This window comes from Ciona robusta, chromosome 5, assembly GCF_009617815.1.
Source record: "Ciona robusta chromosome 5, ASM961781v2".
Taxonomy (NCBI): Eukaryota; Metazoa; Chordata; class Ascidiacea; order Phlebobranchia; family Cionidae; genus Ciona; species Ciona robusta.
In genome coordinates, this window is record NC_143239.1 from 5159960 (window position 1) to 5183847 (window position 23888).

General features: G+C 40.6%; 1 protein-coding gene across 2 annotated transcripts; it reads left to right on the forward strand.

Annotated features, from left to right (window-relative positions):
• Positions 1-2840: 2840 nt before the first annotated feature.
• On the forward strand, positions 2841-23888 carry LOC149735887 (uncharacterized). Of its 2 annotated transcripts, none has more exons than XM_089879194.1 (18): positions 2841-3049; positions 8131-9468; positions 9630-9787; positions 10590-10707; positions 11002-11080; positions 12908-13118; positions 13534-13753; positions 14100-14247; positions 14871-15041; positions 16174-16334; positions 16784-17018; positions 17712-17785; positions 17907-21100; positions 21306-21559; positions 21823-22278; positions 22448-22711; positions 22896-23118; positions 23372-23888. In XM_089879194.1, exons 1-18 carry the CDS (start codon positions 3013-3015, stop codon positions 23483-23485), a joined length of 7455 nt encoding a protein of 2484 aa, XP_089735320.1. In that variant the 5' UTR covers positions 2841-3012; the 3' UTR covers positions 23486-23888. The 2 variants fall into 2 exon arrangements, with proteins under 2 accessions (XP_089735320.1, XP_089735319.1); XM_089879193.1 differs by lacking the exon at positions 2841-3049 and adding an exon at positions 4726-6736.

Consider the following 23888-nt stretch of genomic DNA (forward strand, 5'->3'; position numbering starts at 1 on the left):
TGCGCCGTGAATTGAAATGTGTGTTAGATTGAATGCATTCCGTCTCGAGTACAAATGCCTTTCTGATTTGTTGTCTTGTTTGTTTTGCGTCTCTCTCGCTCTTGTTCAATATTTAGAAAGCCGTTGTGACTATGCTGTGTAATGAAACCACAGGGATATTGGTTTACCGCGTATAGTAATTTCGATGTCATAAACTTGTATTTGGAACTCTCGAAGCGTTAAAACCCCATGGTATGCCCTTTAAATAGGTGCAGTATTACCCAGTAAGTCAGGTAGGCTACACACGCTCATATATAGCGACCCAGCTGCCCAATCGAGTCCGAATCTGTTAATTTTTATTCAAACCCTGAAGTGTACTTGTGTAATTCAAGTGGTTTACTAAACTTGATAGCGAGTATCCGCCAACAGGATACGACGATTTCGCCCTGTCTGAAAGCGTAGCATACCGGCTTGGCAAAGCGTTAGTTTTTGAGCTTTGATACGCAGTGTGAGTATAGAACACGTTAATTTGGGCGCTTATAGTGTGGTTTGGTCTATTTTAAAGCTACAGGTAAACTGTGTTTAGGTACAGATACAATTTTGTTGCTTAGTCAGAATCAAACGACTCCGAGGGTAGTCATATATTTAGAAACGACTTTTGTTCTGATTCTTATTTATTGACTATCTATACTGATCCGAGGTTTTTGAAATATACATTCGTGATGAAAATAAATGTCCTTATATCGCCGTAGGCTCTATTTGTTATGACTCTTCGTAAATATTTGCTCTGGGCGTGCGTTTTGAAATCGAGTCAGCTTTGTATTGGTATCTTCCTATACGAACAGGTAGTTTATTTTTACTGTTAAGTAAGTCCATATCCAGCTATGGGCTTTACCACAGAGAGAGTTGCTTACTTTCAAGTGTTAAAAGGCTGATTTTGAATAATGCAATAGCTTCGCTGTGTGTAACCAAACCACTCGTTCAAAAGATCTAGTTTTGTTTTGTTTGTACACGGGTCATTTACTGTAATCGGTTTGAATCTTATTTAGGTTTCCTGCATACAGTAGCTTGAAGAAAAACAAATTGGTAAAAAATGCCAAAGGCAAGATGAACTATAACCGTACAAGTTATTATAAGCCGGTGACACAGATTAATAGATATGGCATATGGGTTTTTAGCTTGCACTGTTAGAATTTGATGTTATTTTATAAACAGTAAGGCCCTCCGCTGTGTTAAAATGGTATTACTTTTTTGCTGTCAAACAATTTTACGTTTATTGCTTGTTAAATGAAAATACGGGGTTTCCAACAGTTCATATAACTTTGTATTGGTACAATTATAAAGTGTGTTATTGTAGTCTTTTGATCTATACTGTTTTTTCTAGTCAGCCAGCCAGGCAGATGTGTAACCAATGCGACCAAAATGAAACCCGAAGTCAGTTCCTATACTTCAAGTTCGCAACTATCTTTCTATTCCGTCGCAGTAATAGCGTTGAAAGCTGCTAGAACTATCGATTTACCCAATACAGTTTTCAGTCGAGTGGTCAGGTGATAGGCCAGACAGTTAAGAGTATAGGCATTTGTTAGGTCTTTTGTGTCGCAACAATTGCTCCTCGGCTATTTCAAGCCTATACTCGATTTTATTGTTTTGAAACTTCGAGCCGGTTATTAGTTTAGCCAAGACTTGAGCCTTCAGGCATACGACGTTTTTGTGGATTACTTTTCGCATACTTATTACTTATCACTCCTTGCCAAATAGTCGAGGTAATGCTTCGTTTTTAGCTGGCTGCGTGAGTGCTAGGAGACTGATAATCAAGCAGAATGTCTGTGTTTGGGTTTACAGTTAAGCTTTTGAGTCAGAATGCATTTTCATTTTGGTTTTCAATTCATCAGTCAGGTTGTTCTGTTCTTGATCAATAAATATAAAATGATGCGGTGTATCCCGCACAGCATTGGCTGTGAGATTGCAGTCAGATTTCATTCCACAAAAGCTTAGCTGACAGTACATTTTCATTTGTTATTGATGTTTGACTGGTACAGTATTATCTTTGTTCGTATATAATCACCTACAGAACGTAGACCGACTATCAGTTTAGAGGGCGTTGTGCAAGGGCATTTTCAAAGCTGCCTTTCGCTGTACACAGTCCGCAGTGTTCTGTTTCAAGATACGACTTACTTTGTAGGCAAGACGGTGCTTTAATTCCAGCAAACAGAACGTTATAGCATGAATGGGTGACGTAACTGTACTATTGTATTATCCGTTTCGGATCGGTGTGCCTCACCATTGTACCAACCGATAGACTATAGGGAAGAAAAATAGTGTTTTTCACGTGAGTGACGAGTGTATAAAATCGTAGCCAGACGCGCGGGATGTCAAAATAAGTCATTAGGTACTTTTAGGTCGTCTAGTTTCTTATTTAATGTTTGCTTGGGTAGTGAAGTTCCAGACCACTAATAATGATTAATATAAAATAAACTATGAGTTCATGACGCCTTATCAGAGTACATTTTGCGGCGATGACGTTCTTGTTTAGCCAGACGCTTTAATCTTTGAGTAAGGGCTCACAGTTGTGCGGCTGTTTCGCTTCATATAGTTTGAAGTCAAGCGACGGATTTGTGAGATAGCTTTTCGCAGGTTACGTTTACGTTTTGCCTGTTTCATACGTTTACAAGACATTCTACCCCTTTTAACGTTACGCCTCAGTGAAGTCATGCATACCATTCCCAGTCAAAATGCAACTGTAGCTCACCTTTATAAAGGCTATACGGATATGCTCTTTTAACTTTAGCCTATGCTCTATTTATAGCACTACCTCAAGAGTTTTGAATACGGATCCAATTGATTGTAATTACAGAACTAATTTAACTTGTTTTGTGTATATTTAGAAACTTAGGCTCAGTTACTTGAGGATTCTGTACGTATTGAAGAAACTGCGCCTATGGCTTTTTGAGTCTATTGAATAACAATACTTAAATCGGACTTTTGTTAGTTGACTTGGATTTAACGAAAATTGGATTACATCAACATATAAAGATGGAAATACTTACTGTGACAACGAATTCAACAAATGGTAAGGAAATAAAGATATTATAGTTCTGTGGGGTAAGATGAGATACCTTTAGGCTTTAGCGCATAATATCCAAATACACTGATCATGTTTTAAACAATTAATAACGGTCTATGGGAGTCGTGAGCATACGGTTTCATATTTTCATACATGTTCTTTGTTAAATATAAAATGGGACGAAAAAAGGAATGAAAAGATGTCCCATCTTCTCCCACGCTAATATATATATTTACACATACTTAAATCGGTACTGTGTTTGCTATACTATATTGATTGTAAATTGAAGTATATGGCTTATGTAGAAACGAAAACCACATAACTGTTATAATCCGTTCCAGGTGCTCTAATACTTTAATTGATTTTAATCGCAGTCGCTTTCACGTATTTAAAAAAAATATATGCGAAGCGTTTATTTCATGTTTTTTAGTCAATTTTATTACAAACTTTAAAACTTGGCAGCGCGTCTAATACGTTTTGGTTTAAAAACTAAAACCATTTATATGGATGTCAAAAGGTATTTTTTCCGAAAAAATAGTTTCGGGTAAAAAATCGAGCTTTGCATATGGACTGCCATGTTTGTATTGAAAATGGTTTAAAAATATCCGTTTTTTTAAACGAGTCTGCTTCGTGATTTAAAAGTCGCCGTAGCCGTTGGACCGTGTCGTTCACTCGTCGACCCATTTCCCCGTCTGGTGAACATGAATTCAGCTTCGCCGCAGTTGTGCTCTTTCTCAAAATGCCATAATCCTGTCACCCGTCCATACGATTCAGTACGACACGCCGAAGATCCCACGACTGTAATCGAAAAGCTGCGCAACCGACCGTGAACTCGCGTCCGCGCGGCGATTCCCTTTGAATTTCTATAGTTCTAGACCCTCCACAGCAAATAAAAACGCTGCTTGACGGCGAAGGGCCTCTACTCAAAAGCTCATCGGTCGCAATAAGCCTCAACGAGACAGCACTGTGGGGTGTCTGCCGTTGTGAGTGTTGTTTCTGGGCCATGAACTTGTTCAAAGGTTCTAAAACTGGTTCCTCCTATTGAGTAGTACGACTATTAAAGTCCGTGTTTCGAGTTGATTAAAGGGAACAGGCAATATTGGCAAGAGTGGCTGTTTAATTACTCTGTATTTCAAATACACATTTTACTACACTGCTACACGACTGTTTCTCATTGCAATTCTCGTAAACTTAGAAATATTGTTTTGCAAATCGAAAAATAATTAACCCACCGCGTTTTACAACGTACCCTACTGTTTGAATGTTTGATTTAAAAAGAATTTTAAAAATGTGTTCTCTGACGCTTTAACGCGTAAACCACGTCCACAGTGATGATATACGTTGAACGGCTAATGTAACTTAACCATTAACTTTCTATCGTCGACTTGTAGTGTGTTTACAAGTTAATGCAACTTTCCAAGCAAAGAAAGGGTAGTACCAGAAAGTAGGACCGACGCAATTGGTGAGCCAGCACATTGTTTATGGGCAGCCGAGCGCAAAGACGGAGCTGACAGATTCTACAAACGTTCTTGTTTTAAAACATCACATGAAAGCTATTGTCAGGAGCAAAAGAGGTCTAGTTCATATACGAGTGCTTTTTAAAAATTGTTTAAAATATATATATATATAAAAGATTTATTTATTTTCGAATGCAGTAAAAAAAAACAACAGATTGATTAAAACAGCGAGGAGAATGGAATTGGCAGCAAAACGACAGACCAAGCTAAAATTAGTTCAGTTTTAAAAGTTGGAAAATATGCTTTGAAATAACGCGTTTGTGTAGTATCCTAATAACTCTCTTATGTGTGGCCGATTATTGGCTGGGAAATCTGAGCAGTTGGGTATAACATTATGTTAGCCCTTATGCGCAACGGGATCCTTTAATTAGCAAACAGATTAGAACTGTGAGGCAATTAGGCCCGTGCCGAAATCTGATGTGATTTGCTCCCTCGCTCTAATCACTTCATTATCTCAGCGGCGTAACTTGTATTACTAGCGCTCAGCAAAGCGCACAGCCATTAGCCTCGCAGCGTATCGTTTCCTTGCTTGGGCTTCCCACACGCGAGATTCTCGAGCGCTCGAAGCGATGGCGCACGTAAGTCAAAATGCCCCGAGGGAAGCGCCTTGCACTTTTCGAAAGGTGCGGTTTTGGAGTGAGATACGTGCTAACGTTGCGGCATAGGGGAACTTCTAAGCACCCTGTATTGAGTAATGGGACTTGACAACCTAGTTAAGAATTCAGAGCCAGGCTCCGGTATAATGTTAAGTTACGGCTTGTTTAGGATTAGCCGACCGTAAAGTGGATCAGGCCACGTTTGTTCAGTTAAAGCTTTGTTGCTGTTTTCGGGATTAAATTTTGCCAAGCGGGTTTGATCGGCAGCCAGGCAGACAAATTCAGTTGCGGTTAACTTGGATTATAGCTTTCAGTCTGTTTTCGGATGAGAATTAGTTTGACAGCTAAGCTGGTCCATTCAACAACCTAGTTGGCTGGTCTAGCAAGATACAGGCTTCATATTTCTGTGTACTTATTTGCTTTGTTAGATTTAGTCTTTCTTTCATCGTGTTGACTGTAAAGGTATCTATATTGCCGTCACCGAAAACAGACAAGTGATAACGTTGTGTATGTATGCCTCCTATTTTGTGGTCGGTTTCTAAGCGCGCGCAGCCACAGCAGAGAAATCAAGGGAAAACGTCTTAATAAGCAAGACGCGTCAAATATACACCAAGACGAGAGTGCGAGTCACTGAATTCTACACGCAGAGAAAAGAACGAAATCCCTTTGTTGACATAGCGTCGCTTAGAGTGCGGTGCTCGATCTCGCGTTTATGAATTCGTTCGTTCTACGAGTCGCGTTTTAAAGTTGTGCCGGCGCGCACAAGTGGTTGGGATAACGACTGCTTTCGTACTGTATAACGACCAGCTTCGTACACTGGCGAACGTCAAAGCAGCAGTGCGTAACGAGCGAGGTTTCGCTTCATGTAAAGTAGTACAGTACCGCGTAGAAAACAGGGCGCATACCGAAATCTAGTCCTGCATATTTTACGCCTTTCCGCGACTTGCCTGGACAGGAAATGAGGCTCGTAGCTTAGATTTGTCTGTAGGAAAAACGATAAGAAACGAAATGGAAATGTGGCAGACAGTGACAAGTTAGTTAGATGAAAGGGCGTAGTATTAGCCACATGTGTATGTTTGAGTAGGCGTGCTGTGTTAATGGCTTGAGTTTGTAAGCTTGAGATACATCATCATTAGCACTATATCAGTGTTACACTATATTAGCGAAAATAATATTTAAACAAAAGATGGGGAAATCAAGTTATAGGCTTATCTAGTAGGATTTTGCAGTGTATGTTATGTATTTTATATATTAGCTTTACTTTTACACCAATCTAGTACTAGTAGTTGAGTGCTGTATAATTAACATAAGTCTTCAAACAACTAATAAGCCATCCATCTTTCACCATAGAGCACTTTACCATTTTATGAATAATGTTTTAAATCGTTGTTGTACGTTATGAGTCTTAATACTGGACTTGGGCCAATAGGAAACCATAGCGTTGTAGTCAACTAAAGATCTGGCCATTGAAGAATGCTTTAACCACGATTTAAATTGAATACACCCCCACACAAGGATTACCATGCCGCGTTCTTGGAATTTGCGGCGTCTGCTTCGACTGGATTCGAAATCCAATACCGGTTCGTTCCCTCTTAAACGTTAATAGTACCAGGCTGTTTTGTAACTGTATTGAGAGAGTACTGGCTGTTTATTTACTACACAAGAACTGTTTATCGTTCACTTAGGCCGTTTCGACTCGGCGTTTAATTATTTGAGATGTATAATTTCCTCAGGAAACAGCCAAATCTTGCCTGTTTCCCGTTCGTCAAGTGCCTAGCCTTACGCCTCCATTTAATGTTAATTTAACCTCTGTTCGATTAAGCGGAAACGGTTTGTTCGTGTTTTAAATCTCACCTGTGTCCGTGACCGCCATTAAAGTTTAATTCGGAACGTGTTAAGTCGTTGGACACGTTTTAAACAATGAGTAATAAATGACCTTAAACACAAGCACGGTTAAACTTGTTCACGAGTTTATTTTTCATGGCTGTTTATTGGTAAGATAAATCATTACATTCTAAGTACACAGAGTAAATTTTAAATGTCTCTTGAGGTATGTACTGTTATATGATGGTGTATTAATTTAACTAAGACGCTTATGTACAAAACACGATTCAATATAGTTGAACCTAAATGTCTTGTAATGACAGCTACTGTTGCACACCATACAAACACGTGACAAATCATGTGCAGAGCTTTATAAGCCCCGTGTTTGGAATGTTATTGTATACGTAGTTAAGATGCTGTTTCGGTGTAAGTAAACAAACTTCATGTTATAACATAGCGTCCCCTAGAGCGTCGACATAACTCGCTGTTGGATAAACAAGTAACATACGTCAATACCTCCATGCAAACATTTCGAATGCTTAATAAACTCAAAAGCCAATAAATATGGGATCAAATCTTAAACATTTCTCCATAACCGACTACTGTGATCTGTTACTTGCCTCGCCTTATTTCCGCCTTTGTATGCCACCCGAGCGCGAAAACGTGGCTAGTAAATCGTAAATTTAATGAACCCGCCTCCGCGGTATGCCCATGGGTCAAATTAATAGCGTCCCGTCGTGATTCCCTGACTGTTATTCTATTCGTCACCCGAATTGCGATCGATGCCACGTTTGCGCAGGAAAACGACAGAAGCAAGTGAAGCTAGCAGCGCAATTGACTCTTTGCGAATCGATATTAAGCCTTAGTAGACTGGGACTGGCAAAGGGGCGCAGGGCACGGACGCTTTTGCTGCCAGATCAATTTAAACGAGTCCGACAGTGACTACGGTGCAAAGTAACGAGCTAATGTCATCGACTTTTAAGCATTAGCTCGTCTAGGGCTGTCTGAGAATGACTTTCTTTTTAATACGATTTGCGCCGTTCGATCGTAAGCGCGTTAAGGCTGAGTCGGTTCAGCCATTGTGTGCTCAGCAGTCGCAAAGGTTTAGTTCTTCTGTGTAACACGGTGGCTAAGTTTGTTATTTTATCAGGTACAGCCGACGAGAAGACATCGAGTAAGAGCGCTGCGAACAAAAGCAGTTCTGGCGGAAAACAGAAAAGAAAGGCACCGCCCAAGCCGACGGAGTTACCACCCAAACCGAACTCAAAAAACTCGCCGCAAAAGTACAGAAGCGTTGCTAGCACCAGCAGCAGCAGTTGGTCGAGCAGCAGCGCGACCGGTTACAGTCCCAGCAGCGTCAGCACTTTGTCGCTACCGGATTCGAATCTTTCCTCACCCGCTTCTAAAGGCCTACAAGTGAGTTCTGTATCTCTGAGGTCGGGTGTACAGCAGGACGACCTAACCCGAGACAAGACCCCTGCTCAAACTGACTCGAGTGCTCTCAGTAACCACACGAAAGTCCTCAACGCCGAGCACGAGGATTCGGTAATCAGGGAGTCTCAAACCCCTCAAACATCAAGTCCGGCGCTCGATCATTTAACCAATGGTTCAATTTCAAACGTTTCCGACCAAGTTTTCGCGAAACGAACTCGACTTGAAACGGAAAACCCTAATTTTGACACCGAGGAGCCGAAATCTGGACGTACGAGCGTCTCTAACCTAAGTGGATACGTTGAGAGTGCTATACTTTCACCAGCCACCACCAACCTACTGTCCTCCAGCCCTGGGAAGTTAGACCCGCTTCAAGTTCCCCGCTTACAGTCCTTTGAATCGTCGTCTACTCTTGACAAGGAAAGTGTTTCTTCCCCAAGCGCTACAGATTCCGTCTCCGCGGTCCGCTTAGACTACGTGAGCCTCGATTACGTGCGCTCTGCGGCTGCGGAACGGCGCAACCGTCGAAAAGAAGACGATGAGAGTACGGTGAGAAGCACAAGCAGTCTAAGCAGCAGCTTTATATCTTCTATAGACAGTGAGGACGGCAGCACTATAGGCAGTGACGTGGTGGAAAACCTCTATAATAAAATAACCGAAGCAACAGCTCGCCATTCTGCGAAAAATCCCTCATTCCGTACCGTTTCAGAGAGCGGCACAGGTGACATTGAAAGAGACTTGTTTCCTCTAATTTTTCCAGGCCGCTTACGGGAAAACAAAAGCGAGGATAAATTACACCCAAAAGCAACACACGTTGATTTAATACGTCCTCCTAGCAAACCAGACTCATTGCAGCAGCTAAACGACAATAACAGCAACAACACATTATCGTGTGATACCCGTAAGGAGGCCACCAGCTCTAACGACGTATCCCATACCAGCAACAAGGAGCTACCCAATAATAACCCTGGATTTACGAAATGTGATATATGTTCCGGTATAATTGAAGACAGCAATTTGGATAGCCCTGCCATGAACAGAGCAAAGGATTTTTTCGGTAAGTTTTAAACCATGAATCATTTAACTCCGTAATCGTACTTAAAGATGAATCACTTTTCACAATTGTATTTCTGTGCGTAATCGCCAAAAAACGATCTCGGTATTGAATAACACTGTGGTCGTATTTACCAAGACCACACACTCACTGTACCGTTACAGGCCAATGCCTTTGCCATTCCGAAGATTCTGCCGACCAGGTAACCGAACTGGATTACTGCAGTACTAATCTTAAAGAGGTCCCTGCGGAAATTTGGTCGTATTCCGCAACATTAACCAAACTCTTACTGGAATCGAACACAATTACAGAGCTGCCAAAGGTAAGAATTCACTGGACTTGTTTACTTGTATCAATTACCAGCCATGCAATAAGAAAAAAACCTTCAAAACTTCACCAACAAAGTTACAAACGTAGTAACTTGTAAGCGGGCACGAGGTGTATGAAACAGAACACCCTTGTAACTTTGTTATAACTTATAATGACTGTCATGGCCTGCCACACGTGGATAAAACAAGTTTCATTCATTCACACTTCCCATATTTTGTCTGTCTTTGGTTTAGTAACCCGGAATTTCTCTTGAACTTAGAGGAGAGCAATGTTATAAATAAGCGAAAAGAAAACAAATAAAACCTGAAAATTGCTACCACAGCGTCGGCAGTAATAAATCTATTAAAAAATTCTCAGACACCCGCCTGCAAACCAGTCTGCCTAGTGCCTGCAATAACAAACGCTTTATTATTACTTTTGTGTTTTATATTAACATAATTTTAGTCCTTGAAATTGTACATATTTTTATTATCTGTTAAAGGTATTTGAAATACTTGCTGTTTTTACATTGTTAATGTTCGTACATATACGCAGACATATATAAAACGCTTATAGCGTCATAGCACATGTAGTTTAACAAACTGTATGTTTTCAAAACTAAGACAGGAAACGTTCTTATATATCTCAACAATTTTACAATAACAATAATAATTTTATTTGTTACTTCTACTACGGTAGCGAAGAATTAGAAATATTTGAAACAAAAATACAGGATATAGCGACAAAATAGCAGTTGTTGTGTAAAAGATTTTTCATTTTTTGACTTGTCTAATTCAAGCTGCGTTTTCCAACAGGAGTTATTCACTTGCCAGAACTTGCGCTACTTATCAGTGAGCGACAACGACATTAGTGTTCTACCCGCTTCACTTGCAAGCTTGGTGAATCTTAACCACTTGGACATAAGCAAGAATGGTAAGTAGCGTTCGTCCCCTTATCTACGTAAGTGGCCAGTTTAAAGACACCGCCGATTTGAGCTGCCGTGTTGGTATTATCTACGACAACAGGTCTAAGCAGCCATTGCTAAATTGGCAGTAGATAGTAAGGGTGGAGAAGACGGGAGACCTTTAGCACATATTATCCAAATATTCTGATCGTACCTTAAACAATTAACAACGGTCTATACGAGTCACATCCGTTTGCAAATGTCATTCTTTATAACCTTTTTTTGCAATAAATCAAACTAATTTCTCCAGTTTTATTTTCTAGTAATTGAAGACGTTCCAGAATGTATACGATGCTGCAAAAACCTGCATGTGTTAGACGCCAGTGTTAACCCAGTGGAACGGTAAGTTGCTATTATAAAAACGTTATCAAACACTGAACATACTACAGTGGAATAGTTTATATTTTTTCTCCTACAATTTGGTAGTAAACAAAGAACATTTATAGAATTTAACAACTGTAGCCTCGCAGCTCATTCAAAGCGCTGTGAATTGATTAAAACACCTTCAGGAAATGTGGGATTTTAGTGCTAACCGTGTTCCATTTTACCCCGCAGTACTATATGGGTTTAAAGATAATATCATACTGCACTAACCCTCCAAAGAAAATTTTTGTCTAGCTGCTTTCAAAATTCAATTAAGTCCTGCTCAAAAGTTAAAAGGGTTGAAAAAAGTGAACTATGTAGTTATTCTTACTTTGATAACGAAAGAGTCACATTTCTAATCTTGTAGTTTTAGTACAAACAGTCACAAGACATCCATTTCTAACCTCGTATTTTCAGTTTCAATTTAAATTTTTAAACAAGTCAACTTGGCAGTTAGCTTGTTAAGCGTAGTTAGTGGTGTATGAAATGACAGGGCGAGGTAACTGTACCTTATAATGGTACCACCCTTGGTATACACATAATAACCCATATCAAACATATACATCAATATACTGTTTGCTCGCTATATTTATACGTGTGTCGTCATAAGCCTCTACACGCTTATACAACATGTTATTTAATATGCAACATAATACAGACTAAAGTGTCAATCAAGTGTGGACTATGACCGTATTTGCGCCCTAAATCCGCTTACAGATATTAAAGCGCTGTCTTTTTAATATCGACGCCGCTGTATGACACACACAGTCTTAAGGACGTGATTTAAATTCACTCAAGGGTACCTCATACCTGTCATTGCCATTTCGGTTTTATAAGTTGACTTTTGTCTTTCCACATACGAAACTAAATGAATGCCTTAATCGATCGCCTTTTTCTTGACTAAAACCATTGCGTACAGTTATTTAACGTATAGTAATGTGGGGAAAGATGGGATATCTTTAACATTTAATATTGAAAATTCCTGATCGTGTTTTAAACTTTTATCAACACTGTATTGGAGTTGTGAGGATACGGTTTTATAATTGTTTGAATGTACTTCGTTTACAACTACATGGAACGAGAAAATAAAATGAAAAGGTGTCCCATATTCCCCCACCCGCCTCCCTGCTATATGTCTAGCAGTCCATGCACAAAACTAAATAAATGTTTCAATCGGTCGCTTTATTCCTTGACTAAAACATCTCGTACAGTTATTTAACAAACAGTTTATACACCAACAAAATTCCGAATTTCCTATATTCTGGTAAAACATAGACATCGTTAGTCGTTACAAACGCATGCATTATTTAGGGTTTCATTCGGACAGTGTCTTACTGCAGATCGAATTTATGTCGATCTAAATAAGCAACGGCCGTTTCTTATATATTACATTACATCTGCGGTCTCGTTTACCATTGTACTTAATTCAAATTTCGATTAAATGTAACAGTTAAAATACACTTGAAATATTTGTGCATCCAGCTCAAAGTCGAAATAATGTTTTCTATAAAAAATGGTTTTAGACTCTAAAATAAATTATTTAAGCACATGTATTGATTACACTATAGTTATTATTTATAATTGTTTTAAAAGTTCTTACTTATAAGCTAGAAACAGATCTTCTGGCAATAACATCTCGTTTTTGCTACCCGACATCATGTAAAATACAGTATTTTTTGTCTCATCTGCTATAAAAAACATCCCAGCGTTTCGTCTGCCATTTGGCAAGACTTCATCATGGTATTACTTATTTTTATAATTAGACTAGAAGTAAAATTCAATCTATTAAACCGAATTGCTTCACAGGTTGTCAGAAGGCTTCACGCAGCTCATGAGTCTCCGTGAACTCTACATGAACGATTGCTTCTTTGACTTTCTGCCCGCTAATTTCGGCCGCATGTCGCAACTCCGGGTACTAGAGCTACGGGACAACCAGCTTCAAATACTTCCAAAGTCAATGCGACGACTCACTTTGCTTTCACGGCTCGATCTTGGTGGAAATGTTTTCCAGGAATGGGTGAGTTTTATTCTTACACGGTGTTATTTTTTCATGATCGCCTCTTAACCTGGACCCAGTGGCAAAGTGGTTAGCGCATGCCTGTAGCCCGGAGTTAAGGGTTCGAGGCTTAACGTTGCTACCATTGTGGGCTTGTGTGCACTCGGGAAAGACTTACTTGTTAACTTCTCCAAACCAGTTCAAATTGCCAACATACATTACACAAAAAGTAAATAAATCCCTTCCCGCAACAAATCAATTATTCACAACGTTACATACATGGTAACTCTAAGGCTGACACGAGGTGTATGAAACATAACGCCCGTATTATAACGACTGGCTTTGTCCCGCCACGCAAGAGACAAAAAGATACACCGATTCATTTTTCTTACCTTGCCACCTATTCTTTACCTTTTTTATTCATTATTCAATGCAGCCAGACGTTATATGCGAGTTGACGAACTTAACCGAGCTATGGTTGGATTGTAACGAACTGAACAGAGTCCCCACTTCCATCGGCGACCTCACCAAACTCACATACCTCGATCTTAGTCGGAACTTTCTTGAATCCATTCCCAGCCAGATTGGCAACCTAGAATGCTTGAAAGATCTTTTGCTTTCTGAGAATAGCTTGGGTTACTTGCCCGACACGATCGGTAAGTCAGTTTTAAACGACAACAGTTTTATTTCATAAACCAGTGCCATGGTATAGTAGGGCGGAGGTAACATGGTAAATATTTTCATTCTCCCTTCACGTTCTTTTGGTAATATATGGGAGATCATGTACTAAAGATATTCCATCTTACCCTTCCCAACAACATGCTGTTTTTCGGGGAATCTCGATCGGAATTCATAAAAAAAATCCTTTCGAATTGTACATGGGTTACTCCATATAACCGAATACTTTTTTGGAGCAAATTTGTAAATATATACTTTATAATATACTGAGTACAAAAATGTCCGAATTTGTTTTCCCTTTAACACCATACCGTTACACCACAGGCTTTCTTCGGCAATTGAACATTCTTAACCTTGAAATGAACCAGCTCACCACACTACCCGAAAGCATGGGAAAGCTTACAATGTTAGAGGAACTGGATATAACACATAACAAGTTGGACATCCTACCCACGTCCATTGGAAATCTGAGGTATGCCAAATTTGCGACCATTTTGGTTTGTATAAGTATTTTTTTATATATATAGTACTGTGGGGCAAGATGAGTACCGTTATAACATAATTTCTTGATTGTTTTTAACAATTAACAGCGCTATTTTTAAATACGCTTTTATCATTTTGTAAATATTGTGTTTTACTACAAAAAATAGGTTGATAAAAGTGATTGAAACATGTACCATCTTACCCCAACCTACTATTTGCACAAAGAGTTTTGTTTTACTACGTTGCTTTACATCCTAATCAATCCTAAAGACAGTAAATCGATTTTTAACGAATCGAAAATCGAAATAAATAATCCTCTGTCTTTCCCCATAAGAGAAAACGGACAATGACCATTTAGTTTGTAATGCGAAGTTATTTTGTGGCCATTAAACTTCATTTCATTGTCCAAATTATTACTTATAAATGTTATAATTTGTTGAAAAAAACGAATATGAAATATGAGATATTTTGTGCTGACAGTATCCACTATCCATCTTACCACACAATACTTCATAATCTAGATCAACAGTGAGCACAACATGCCGTGTTACACGCGCCCAAACATGCATAGAAATTCTATCAAAATTAATCACCCCTTCAATTACTTTATAGATCGTTAAAAACTTTATTATTGGACGACAACAACATATACGAGGTACCAGCCGAACTTGGTTCATGCACACAACTCAATATATTACAGTTGAGTAGAAACAACATTGAACAGTTGCCAGATTCACTCGGTGACTTGGTCAACCTATGCGTGTTGAACCTGTGTCAAAATAGGTGAGTCAGTTGTATAGTACATTATCTACATTACAAAAATTAAAAAAAAACTTTACTACCAAATGGGACGATAAAAGAGAATAAAAACAGCGTCTATTTTACGCTAACCTGCTGTACTTAAACTGCATAGAAGTTTCAGTATTGTATGTTATTGTTTTTATTGCTTCTACGTTCGTTACTTGTATTGACTATCGATTATCCTTTACGGAAAATTAGTTGTATTTTTCGTATTTTGTCATGTTATTTTCTCGCCTATTTTTGGTTTTCCGGTGGCCTATAATTGAAGATCTGTTGTTTTCGTCTTCGATTTTCATTTGCACATCGGTGGGGCAATTATAGAATCGACCGCACGTACGCTTAATTGAAGAGATTCTATTTCGATCGTAGAGAATTGACTACTTTTCTCTTTGTTCCACGAAACTTAATCCCTTTCTTCCCTCCCCCACATTTTTAAGTATTTTTGAAAAAACAAAACAAATAAATTTAGATAACAAATAGTTAAAAGTAACGAAAAAATTAAAACGTATACATGTCGAAAATTCGTTGCTTCGCTTTTAGTTCAAAACAGACCCGCAATATTTCTCACGAAACTTCATTTAAAAGTCACCCACAAATTATGGTTTACGCAACCAAGAATATACTGTGAATAGCCTACATACGTGTTTAGGTCTCAGCTCAAAACAAAACCGCAGAAAATCCAATTGGGACTTCACGCCTGTAGTTCAAACCATTACCTGTGTATTGGTTGCCAGACTTTCGTTTTCCGGTTTTATTTTCGCTCATTGTTGAAGCGGAACATTTGTGTATACCATCAATTGTCAGTTTCCATTTCACCGATTTTTGACTTTTTTTTCTGATTTTGTTTGAATGAATCGTTCACCGATTTTTGGCTGAAGTTTCCTTTACTGAGGGGACCCAAAGTATTCTGTTAAAATTAAAACGATAGCTGTAATATTCGCAAATGCCGTGCAACGACAGTTCTTATTATACTTGTGTTCTGTTGCACAAACCCGCTTACAAGTTACTACATAATGTAACTCTATAGGTGATAATTTTTTTGGCTTTTTAAAATGTATGGCTGACAATTTTAACAACCTAAAAGCCAAACCATACACATCCAAATATATTACAGGCTCCCGTATCTTCCAATTACGATGATCAAACTAACGAAGCTTCACGCTCTATGGGTAAGCTCTAACCAATCGAAACCTAACGTTCCCCTCCACGCTGAACTATGCCCTGATAATGGACGGCGGATTCTTACCAACGTCCTATTCCCACAGCAAGATAAAGGTAAGCTACTGATCTACAAAAGTTGCTGTTTTTTAAAAACAGATCTAAAATAATCTGAAATAATTTTAACAAAAAAATCATGAAAGTCGGCTAAAGTTAGATTCCGCATCCTGTGTTTTGTGTGAGTGAATAAATGTAGGTAACTTGATTCGAGGCAACGATAGTCGTGGTAAATGAATCAATTGATGTAATTGATTTGGTAAAAGGACAGTTATACCAGTGCTCTGCTTCTTACACTTATGTCCGCTTAAGAATCCAAAAAATCACCATCACTCGTTAATTTCTTGCAAAGTTCATTTGAATAACAGTAACTTGCTTTATTCTTGTGTGGCTGGAAAACGACGGTCGTTAAAACACATGTGTTCTGTTTCATACACCCCGTGCCAGTTTACGAGTTACCATGTATGTTACTTTGAGGTTAATGATTTACTTTATACATATTACTCTAGAAACGAGTCGGGCAAAGACGATTCTCTTTGACGAGAGCGGTGAAGGTTACGCAAATGACGCAGCTGATGACGACGACCTTGAGGCTTACGCACGACGTGAACGTGGCAACACACACGTAGTATTTAACATGGACGCAATCACGTATAGCACCGATGTCCAGATGCTAGAAGACGAGGTGGAAGAAATGGAAGAGCAAAAAGACGAGGAACAGATTGAAAATAAAGAACGGAGCAGGTATGGGTGTCAATTATGGGCGTGTGTGTGGGCGTTCTTACGGAAACTTATTCCCTTTTCTAAAACCCCGTCTTTTATAGGATTATTTTATATTTTTAAAATTGTTTTGCAGGGCAACGATAGTTGTTATAATATTATACGGGTGTTCTGTTTCACTTACCTCTTGCCCGTTTACGAGTAACTTCGCGTGTAACTTTGTGGGTCATTTTATTTATTTTTTGTACTTCTCACACTTATAGCTATAACTAGATCATTAATGTTGCAATAAAATGTTTTTTTTTATTAAAAGTCGGTGACAGATTCGTGCGTATAAACCGTCCGTCTATTCGTCATTGAATTCCACAGCACCGCGTCATAAACCATTGACGTAATAGTGACTATAATCTATTATTCCCAGCTGTAACATCACTATATTAGCTTCACAGAAAGCTAATATGTATTATTTACCGAAATTGTGGCCTGCTTTTAAATCTGGGCAATTTTTGCCCGTTTGTGGGTGCCCACATACCGGTAGTAACTTAGAACAACTATATTTAGTATTTACTTTATGTGCTAAAGAAATCTTCTTTGCAATCGTTTATTTTCTGATCTTAAAATACCGACGAAAATACATTTGCTGGAAGTTTATTTCGCACTTATAGCACATCTGTAAACTAACAATGTACATCATAATATATATATATTGTTATACAGGGCTGTGGACCTGGTTATAAAGTATGGTGACATGCAGAAGAACGAAGAAACGGATAACGAACTCTCAACCACAAGTAAATAGATAACTTTGTTTTTTAAAACCAGTTCATTTTTTCATGTGTGTTTTAAAACCAGGATGTTGTTTTTTTATGTTTAACCAATTTTTTTAATTTTAAAACGAAATAATTGTTTCAGATGAGAGCATGGAAGTAGACGACCCTTTTTCAGTCCTCATTCCATCTGGTCATTCACACACCAACCTATCTGTGGTCCCGGATGGTAAAGACCGATTTCCGGAGTTTGGGGACACGAGGCCCATGCTGAAGACTGCTAACATCCTTCGTGTGACCACTGACAAGTCCGGAGGACCCGGGAAGAGCTTCCTGGAGTCCGAGAGCGATCCCCAGCTCTCTCACTCAGATCAGGACAGCGAGTTCTCCAGTACTCCGTCTTCAGTTGTCCTCCGGGAAGAGGCAGGGAACATGAGGCTCACTACAAAGAAGATTACTGAACTTCTCACCTCTGATGCAGGGAAGTTAGACGTTCAGTCTTCCCAATCCATCCGGACCTGGACCTCCCACTCCAACCTCCCGTTGGTGACGGATCCTCCGGAACAGTTTGTCGACAGCAAGTCAACAACATCATCCCGCCTTCCTCTTCCCTCCCGACTCCTTAAAAAAGGTGGATCAACCTCTTCCTCCTTGACGACCTTAGACTCCACATCCACGGTCGGAGGACCCACTCAAGATGATCGCAACATCCACATACACAGTCCTGTGAAGATCGAACCCACTATAAATACAGAGTCAAATACCGATCACAGCAAAGACGTTGACCCGTCAGAAAACGCCTTCACAAGCGCCCGGAATCTTTTAAATCGACTGGAACAGCTTGCCAAGCGTAACCACGCCGTGTCACAAAACGAACCAAGCCCGGCTGAGCTAATGCAATTACATGCGGACCGTACGCAGGAATTACACGCAACGACGACCGCAGTTGCTTCTGAGCTCGACCGAGCGCATAAGGCGGAACCTGAGCCGCAGAGCGCAGCAACAGACACAGCAGTTAGTGTACCGGACGTCCAAACCAACTTGGTCAGTTTTAGCAGTATCCCGTATATGGATAGCGAAGGCGAGTCTGATGTTTTAAAACCCATGGAAAACCAGGATACTACACAGACTTTAGAAGAGATCACACAGCATAACAGGGATCTTTCTATTAACGGTCTAACAGACGCCGGACTTAGATGTAGGAAAGATTTAGAAAACCTACCTGTTTCTGAGATTTCAAAACTGGAAACAAACGACCAAAGTCCTGTCGAGAATGAAACTTACACTCTATCTCCTGCCTTTGCCGTGGAAGGAAAGTCTTCTTCTGTTACTTCTGGCGAGACGACCACAGACCACGATTCAGGTGTTGGAAACGACGTAGAGAGCCAAGAGTCGATCCCTGATGTACAAGACGACCATCTGGATTTTGGGAATAACTTACAGACCTCTAAAACTACGCGCGCCGAATCGACTACTGTAAAGACGATAAAACTTGCCGAATCGACCGCTGTGAGGCGAAACAACCGAGGATGGTTAGCGCTGGTAAGGACTGATAACCCTACGAACACCACTGCACCCGCAGAGCACGATTTCAGCGCTAAAAGCCCTCGTGAGCTGCCAGAACCTGTGTCCATACAGCCATTCTTCCCACCCCATACTAAACCTTTGGTCGCGCCAACCACTGTTACTTACAGCAACGAATACAACGCGCGACAAAACGACGATTCTAAAAACAAAGTTTCAGACAACATTAAAAAATTTGAAAAATTCTTTGAGTCCGGTTTTCCTGTCCCTGCTAGACCCGTACCTCCAGAACCAGCCCCGAAAAACAATCGTCAGATAAAAAGTGGTTCTTTATCGTCGTTATCCCAACCAAGCTCTATTACAACTGTCCCTGTTGTCCCATCAGTCCCTGATCACAATTTAAGTCCCCAGTCGTCTCGCCATGATTCTGAATTCCCTTTGTCACCCTCGGAAGAAAGAAGCCCTAAACCCCGCGAAGAGCCTCCACTCGCTTCGCCAAAAACCCGCCGAAGCTCCGGGCAACGGAAGTCGAAATTCGAGGAGGCGCTAGCAGCAACAAAACATAAACATTTCCGCGATCGCTTAGAGAAAATGATGCAGGACCGTTCGCCTACCCTGAGCTACACCAAACGAGCTTCACAATCTAGCGTGACTTCCTTGGCCAGCATACCACGTATAACGTCCCCTGTACCACGAGCGTTATCCCCACACGGTAAGCAAACACCTTTCGAGCATCTAACTGCAGAAGACACGTTTGCTCCTGAAACCAACCAACAAGAACAGCAAGGAACAAACCGTACTTCAAGGTCTGGTTCAATCCATGCTAGGCTGAAGGAAAAACTCGTAGTTCCGACGCCGGTTTCCGCGGGCCGACAAGTCGACCCAGTCCCGCAGAGACCACATTCTTCTGCCGGTTCTAATCACTCGCGTTCTCAGAACGCAAATACCTCCAGGCCTAATCTTGGGCGGCGGGGATCGACCCAAAGGAGCTCCGTACGAAGCCAGAGCATCACGGACACGGAGGAAAAAGCAGAAGCGAGTGAGACAGACGGAAAGAAGTCCTTAGAGGAACAATTGGGTCAACTTATCATAGGAGTATCGACCGCTTCACCACCCCCAAGAGACGAGCATGGTTTCGTTCCATACAGATCTACAGGCTCTGCTCAACAACAGTTGTCCATGACCAAACAGCAAGCCAGGGACCTCCAAGGAAATCTGAACTTTCCTGTTGCAACAACACAAGGTTATCGTAAACCGCCAATGCCAGTTGATTGGCGGCATCAACTGTTGCGGCATATCGAGCGTAAACGTCTGGAGAAGAACGAACTTAGCGCCATACACTCACTGCCTGTACGTGGGAGCATAGAAAATCAGTTTCCGGGCCCAGCGGGTTTAAAAGACCGTGAGATGACGAGAAACTCTGAAGTCCGTCGCTCGTTTGCCCGCGAAGCTCCCCGCGTGAACCAGCGAAAGCCTGAACCTCAGCAAATCATATCAAGGTCCACCACAGCCCCTGAAATCGGGCAGCGCACGGACAGAAAGATGCGGCGCGACAGCTCGTTGCAGGAAAACGTGTTCGTGCGTTCAGTTGCCAACACCCAGCAGTCCAAACAACCAGGCCGCCGTTCTTCAGGTCGTTTCTTACGAACCCGAACTCCGGGCCCAGAAATGGCGGGGTCTATAAAACAAAACGATGTTGCAATCCGGCCAAAAAGCGCTATGGATATTCCGTATAATGCACCTGGCACTTACGCCCCTGTGCTAAGCGGGCATTCTGATTGGAATGTAGCTGCTGTGTCAAAAGAACAAATGCAGGTATTGAAATTTAAAGTTTCAAATTTTATATATATTTAATTTACAAATTATATCTTATTTTATAAATTTATTCATTTTACCCTTTTTCAAATTTTTAAATTTTACCTTATTTTTTCAATACACTTGTTTTATTGTTTTATTCTTAACTTACCCATTTCATCTAAATCTTAAACAATTCTTTACCTTAAACATACCCTATGCGCAGCTGCCGAGCCACAGCACGTTCCAGACAGTAGCACCACCCAGCTACGAAGACCATTTACTACGACGTGCCTATCCTGGTGTAGCCCAGCAACAAAACCACGATTATGTGAACGTTGAATACGTGGATCAAATGAGAGCATCTTCAAGGAGGAAAAAAAAGGACGAGGGAGAATACTTAGATGATCTGATCCATGATCCACAAGCAGCATACCCGTTACGTTCCACTGGCTCTCATGAATCGGTGTTGAACGCCAAGTAAGTTATTTCTCTAAATATCTCAAATAAATGAGCCTTTTATAAGTTGTGACCATAAATTACAAAAAAATGAAACATCACCAAAAATTACCGCCTATAAAATTCCGCACGCGGTAACTCGTAGATGGGCACAAGGTGTATGAAACAGAACACCCGTGTTACAACTACCAGCGTTAGCCTGCCTCGCAAGATAAATCAGTTGCATTCATTTCATTGTTAAAGTATTTCATTTATATATTTGTAAACAATGTTCAATATTACAGAATGGACAAGATGTACACATACGACGTACCCCCTCCTATACCTTCGAAAATCAGAAGCTCGAACTCTCACGACTCCATCCTGGACAATCCGCACAATCCTAAACAGACGCAACGCTACGTTGAGCCGAGTTACAACACGCAGAACTACGTCTACCTTCCCAGCAGAAACCAGCCATACCCCGAATACGCCCAACATTACCCAAATACATACCGTGCCCCGCCGGCTCCTAAAGACAGGAACTCTCAATACGGAGTTATCCCGGCTCCGACGAAGACCCAGCGTCCTCAGCGGAGCAAAAAACATCCGACATACGTTGTTCCATCGAGGTGGAAGGAGCAGGAGGACCCGATGTACCCTCCGCCCCCTCACGGGTTCCACGATGATTACGCTGAGCATGTACCACCGTTATCGCCTTCCCTGCAAAGAGCTTACAGCGGGGAAAAGGAAGACGAAAGGTAAAAATTGTGTTTTGATTTTAATACAGGTTATGGCACATGTTTACCAAATAAAGCCTTTTTACATTGTCAGTTATATGTTAAAAACAGAAAACGATTCAAAAAACACTCCGCCACGCAAGGATTTCTAACTATATTGCACTATAATTTGACCACCTCCTTTTTTCAGTGTTGCATCAGCCTTCCGACCTTACCATCAAAACCGACAACCACAACAGAGCAGTAAAGCTAACACCAACCATTACTACCAACCCCCACCTACACACCAGTATGATGACCGTCTTACATACAACCATAGACCGACCATAATAGACCACCATCGATACCACCACCACTTAGAACGGGGGAACCGCACACAGCATAACAGGGCTTTCACCAGACAACAAGAACGCCCGCATTATATGGACGAATATAATGACGAAAGTGACCCGAGGTGATTTGACCATTTTATTCCATTCTATGTGGGTGAGGTCCTTGTAGAGGGCATAGGATTTAAGCATATTCCCTCAGCACCCTGTTAAACGCTCCGGACTGAACATTTTAAAATTAAATCATGTTTTGCATTTTAAAGATATTTATTTAGTTTTTTGTAAAATATTTTTATTTGCTTTTTTTAGCTTATCCGGTGAAATTGGTCGGCACTGGCATGAGGAGCCCACAGGCGTCGACATAGTAACCGTCACAGTTCGTAAAAATCCAACGTTTGGGTTCCACATCATGGGAGGTATAGATGCAGGTGGTAACCCATACCGCCCCGACGACGATGGTGTATTTATCACATACGTTGCGCCAGGTGGTTCAGCCGACAGCCATGTTCAACCAGGAGATAAACTTTTACTGGTAAGATATATTAACTTATTGTTAAATTGTTTTGGGATAAATGTTTGCTAGCAAGATGTGGATGTGTGGGTAAGATGGGACACCTTTTGCACATAATGTCTAAATTTGATCGTGTTTTAAACAGTTAACAACGGTCTATGTCTATATAGCGACATATATTGCTAAATTAAGCGACCCAAAAAACGTTACATTAATTTTAACATTTATTCTTACCTATTTTAAAATAAAGTTTTACTTTAATTCTATCATTCAGGTCAACGGGTCGGACTTTGTTGGAATCACCCACAAGCGCGCTGTCGACCTCCTGCGCAATGCCGGGCACGTAGCTGTACTGGTAGTGGAGCGGCTGGTCGGTAGACCGGTTTAGGTGCAATCCGCTCCCGCGCCACTTTGGATTTAAAGCGACCAGTTCCATATTGAAACATTCGTCTCATAGGTGCAATCCGACCGTGCGACACAGTTACAGATTTTTACTGACCATCATAAGAGTTCAAGCTGCTTTTTTATTACAATCGGCATCCAGTCATATCGAACGCTGTCGATTTGTTATTTAATCCGAACTATGTTCATTATTTTCGTATTTTTATTGCCGCGGATCAAACAGACATTCCTATTGTACAGAAATCGCGAAATATTCTTTTATCCGCTCGCTGATATTTTTAAGTCCGAAATATTTGTTGCTTTTTTAGCCGTTGTCGCCCCGGCTCATGTTCGCAAATTTGAACAGTATTATTTCTCGTCTATTTTAATACATTGTCAAAGTACGATCA

Bases quoted from the DNA above. Each gene is read 5' to 3' on its own strand.
- LOC149735887 (XM_089879193.1), top strand. From the start codon at position 6,679: ATGCCGCGTTCTTGGAATTTGCGGCGTCTGCTTCGACTGGATTCGAAA. The intron at 13,754-14,099 runs GTAAGTCAGTTT...GTTACACCACAG, and splicing joins TTACTTGCCCGACACGATCG to GCTTTCTTCGGCAATTGAAC. The intron at 17,786-17,906 runs GTAAATAGATAA...TAATTGTTTCAG, and splicing joins TAACGAACTCTCAACCACAA to ATGAGAGCATGGAAGTAGAC.